This window comes from Apteryx rowi, unplaced genomic scaffold (genome assembly GCF_003343035.1).
Source record: "Apteryx rowi isolate R43461 unplaced genomic scaffold, aptRow1 scaffold_252, whole genome shotgun sequence".
Lineage (NCBI taxonomy): Eukaryota > Metazoa > Chordata > Aves > Apterygiformes > Apterygidae > Apteryx > Apteryx rowi.
The window spans coordinates 864,672-868,094 of record NW_020448886.1 but is presented as its reverse complement, the minus strand read 5'-3'; the positions used below and the strand labels follow the sequence as shown (position 1 = coordinate 868,094).

At 53.1% G+C, this 3,423-nt stretch overlaps 1 protein-coding gene across 1 annotated transcript; it reads left to right on the top strand.

The window, feature by feature from the left end:
* On the top strand, nt 1-2,542 carry FEZF1 (FEZ family zinc finger 1). Its single transcript, XM_026067032.1, has 4 exons — nt 1-798; nt 991-1,125; nt 1,370-1,502; nt 2,238-2,542. Exons 1-4 carry the CDS (start codon nt 1-3, stop codon nt 2,540-2,542), a joined length of 1,371 nt encoding a protein of 456 aa, XP_025922817.1.
* The last annotated feature ends 881 nt before the right edge of the window (nt 2,543-3,423 follow it).

Here is a 3,423-nt window from a genome sequence, read left to right as displayed (position 1 = left end):
ATGGACAATAGTGGCCACCACACGGCGACCAAAATCCTAGCGACTCCTCCAGCCAGAGAAAGCCTGTCTGCGAGGAGCAACATGATCAGCACTCCCAAACCCCTCGCCTTCTCCATTGAGCGAATCATGGCGAGGACGCCAGAGCCCCGCTCCATCCCTGTCCCGCAGTTCCTCCAGGGCTCCGTGGCCAAAGGCGACCCCAAGCACCCGCTGCACCTCAACTCCTCCATCCCCTGCATGATCCCCTTTGTCCCGGTGGCGTACGACCCCCTGCCCAAAGCGGCCATGGCCGGAGCGGAACCCAGGAAGGCTCATGTAGACTCCTCTTCCTCGCCCTCCTTTAGCTGCGGCGATCTCTTGAACTGTGCCCTGAGCTTGAAAGGAGATTTCCCCCGCGATGCCCTGCCCTTGCAGCAGTACAAACTGGTAAGACCCCGAGTGGTCAATCACTCCTCCTTCCACGCCATGGGAGCCCTGTGCTATTTCAACCGAGGCGACAGCCCTTGTCACCCGTCCTCCAGTGTCAACATCCACCCGGTGGCTTCTTATTTCCTCAGCTCTCCCTTGCACCCGCAGCCCAAGGCTTACCTGGCGGAGAGGAACAAGCTGGTGCTGCCGGCCGTGGACAAGTATCCCGCGGGGGTTGCCTTCAAGGACTTATCGCAGGTTCAGCTGCAGCATTACATGAAGGAAAGTGCTCAGATCCTCTCCGAAAAAATCGCCTACAAGACCTCGGATTTCAGTCGCGGCTCCCCGAGCAGCAAGCCCAAAGTTTTCACGTGTGAAGTTTGCGGAAAGGCAAGTAAAGAACAAACCCAAACGGCCCGGCTCCCTTCCCTTTGCTTCCCTGAGGTCTCTACCTCTTTTTGCTCTCCGTATTTCGTTTGCGTTTCGGGTTTTTGTTCGTTTGCTTTATTTTTAAACGACGATTTCCCTCTCATTGCTCTCGGCTTCTAATCGCGATTGTTTGTGTCTGATTTAACTTTCAAGGTGTTTAACGCCCATTATAACTTGACGCGCCATATGCCAGTGCACACGGGAGCCAGACCCTTTGTGTGCAAAGTCTGTGGCAAGGGCTTCAGACAAGCGAGCACGCTCTGCCGGCACAAGATCATCCACACGCAGGTGACCGCTCCTCCTCGCTGGCTGCCCGGCGCGGCTCCGCTCGCGCGTCCGCGGCGCAGCGCGGCGCGGCGCGGGGGCTGCGGCTGCCCCTGCGCCGCCGGGCTGTAAATCGTACGGGGCGCCGCGGTCTCCCGCGCCGGGCAGCGGTGTGCCGGGCGTTATAGCGAGCCGGCGAGCAAGCAAGCAAACAGCTAACCCCTCCGAAAAAACACACAAGCCGTGACTTCCATGTGTTTCCCTCTAGGAAAAGCCACACAAGTGTAACCAGTGCGGCAAAGCCTTTAATCGAAGTTCTACTTTGAACACGCACACGCGAATACACGCCGGCTACAAACCTTTTGTCTGTGAATTTTGCGGCAAAGGATTTCATCAGAAAGGTACCAGTCCCCAGCGCCTTTCTCCCTTACTCCCGGTCCTCTCAAGCTGAGGTCGACAATTTACCATAGGGAGAGGGGGGAAGTTGGTTTTAGTTTTAAATTTATGTTCTTAGAGATTTCGGTTAGCTTTAAGAATCAATTAAACATTTCCTGTGATATGGTTCACAGAATAGGGTAAAACTTTTTTAGGAGGAGCAAAAGGACAAGCTTTCCCCGGACAGTGTCCGTTTTTCTTGTGCGGAAATCGCAGCCTGCAACACAGTTTAGCAAGCAGTTTTTCTTTCTTTCTTTCTCTTTCTTTCTTTCTTTCTCTCTCTCTTTCTCTTTCTTTCTCTCTCTTTCTTTCGTTCTCTCTCTCTTTCGTTCTCTCTTTCTCTCTTTCTCTCTCTCTTTCTTTCTCTCTCTTTCTCTCTTTCTCTCTCTGCGTAGAGGAGTTTGGTTAACAGCAATTCCTGGTTTTGGTCACCTTGCTACCGGGAAGGGTAAAAACACACTTTTACTTTTGCGATTGAGGTGATTTTGTTTTATTCGATAATTCCTTCTTTGGCTGTAAAAAGGAAATGCCGCGGGGAGGCTGGGGAGAAAGCGGTTGTTTATTTGTTAAAAGATCAACTGTCATTTTCGGCTAAAGCCAGGCTCTGGGCATGGAATAGTTGGATTTTTTTTTTTTTTTTTCGCCTTGCAGCGTCTGGTTCTCAGCACCCGGTCCCTTTGCCCTTCTTGTCTTGTTCCCAGGCAATTACAAAAACCACAAGCTGACTCACAGCGGGGAGAAGCAGTTCAAGTGCAATATCTGCAACAAGGCTTTCCACCAGGTGTACAACCTGACCTTCCACATGCACACCCACAACGACAAGAAGCCCTTCACGTGCCCCACCTGCGGCAAAGGCTTCTGCCGGAACTTTGACCTCAAGAAGCACGTCCGCAAGCTGCATGACAGCGCCCTTGGACTGCCGCGGGCCCCCGCCGAGCTGGGGCCCGACCAGCCGCCGCCGCCCGGGCCCCTGCTCCCGGGCCAGCAGCCGCCGCACCAGCAGTGAGGGCGGCCGCGAGCGGGGCGCGCCGCCGCTCCCGCCAGCGGGGAGCAGCCCGCCACCGCCCGCCCGCCTCTTTGCATGCACCTGTTAAGCGGTTTTGTGTATTATGCTCTATATCGCCACTAACATTTATGGGACCGATTGTTTCCTTTTTTTTTGGTTTGTTTTTTAAAGACTCTATTTTTTTGTTGTTGTTGCATCTCAGATTGAGAGATGGTTTAAAAGAAACAAATAAGCGCCAAGCCAATTCCTGCTGTATTTATTTGGGATTTGTATTACCCGAGCCGGGAATGCTGCACCACTTTAATTATTTCGATGTATATATATTTCCATTGTGTTGATTCTGCCCTGTCTCCGATGCCTGCTGGTTGTCCTCCCCTTCTTGATTTCCTCTTCTTCCTCTCCCTCTCCCCTCTGAATATCGTATCTATATGGACAGAGCTGGTTCGCTATGTACGGATTTGAATTTCGGTTTGATTCTTGCACGTGAAAAAAAATGAATTCGTTGACCTGGTGGAAATAAATATTTGGAACATGATTGCCGAAAGCACCGAGAGGCTCGAGCTGCCTACCCCGAGGGCTCTGGCCGCGGTGCAGGAGCCGCGGCGAGGCGAAGTGGCCGAGGAGGGAGCACGGAGCGACGCCGCTGACGGCTTCTCGAGACGCGCCGAGTCGCCGCGAGCTCAGGCGCTGGTGTTTTCTAGCTGCAAACCTCTCCTGCTTCCTTGCCAAAACACTGAAACAACTGCTAAAGACTTTAATTAAGAGGGGTAATTAGTTCGGATTGATCAAAGCCGGGTTGTTATGCTATTAACTGCTCAGTAGACTCTGCCAAGCCGAGCCTTAAAAGCGGAGCCCGCTCTCCGTTGGGTGCGTACGGGGAG

What these genes read in the sequence shown, in the direction of transcription:
- FEZF1 (XM_026067032.1), top strand. Translation starts at nt 1, where the DNA reads ATGGACAATAGTGGCCACCACACGGCGACCAAAATCCTAGCGACTCCT. An exon ending in CGTGTGAAGTTTGCGGAAAG is followed by an intron (nt 799 to 990) that starts GCAAGTAAAGAA and finishes TTAACTTTCAAG; the next exon opens with GTGTTTAACGCCCATTATAA. An exon ending in CAAAGGATTTCATCAGAAAG is followed by an intron (nt 1,503 to 2,237) that starts GTACCAGTCCCC and finishes TCTTGTTCCCAG; the next exon opens with GCAATTACAAAAACCACAAG.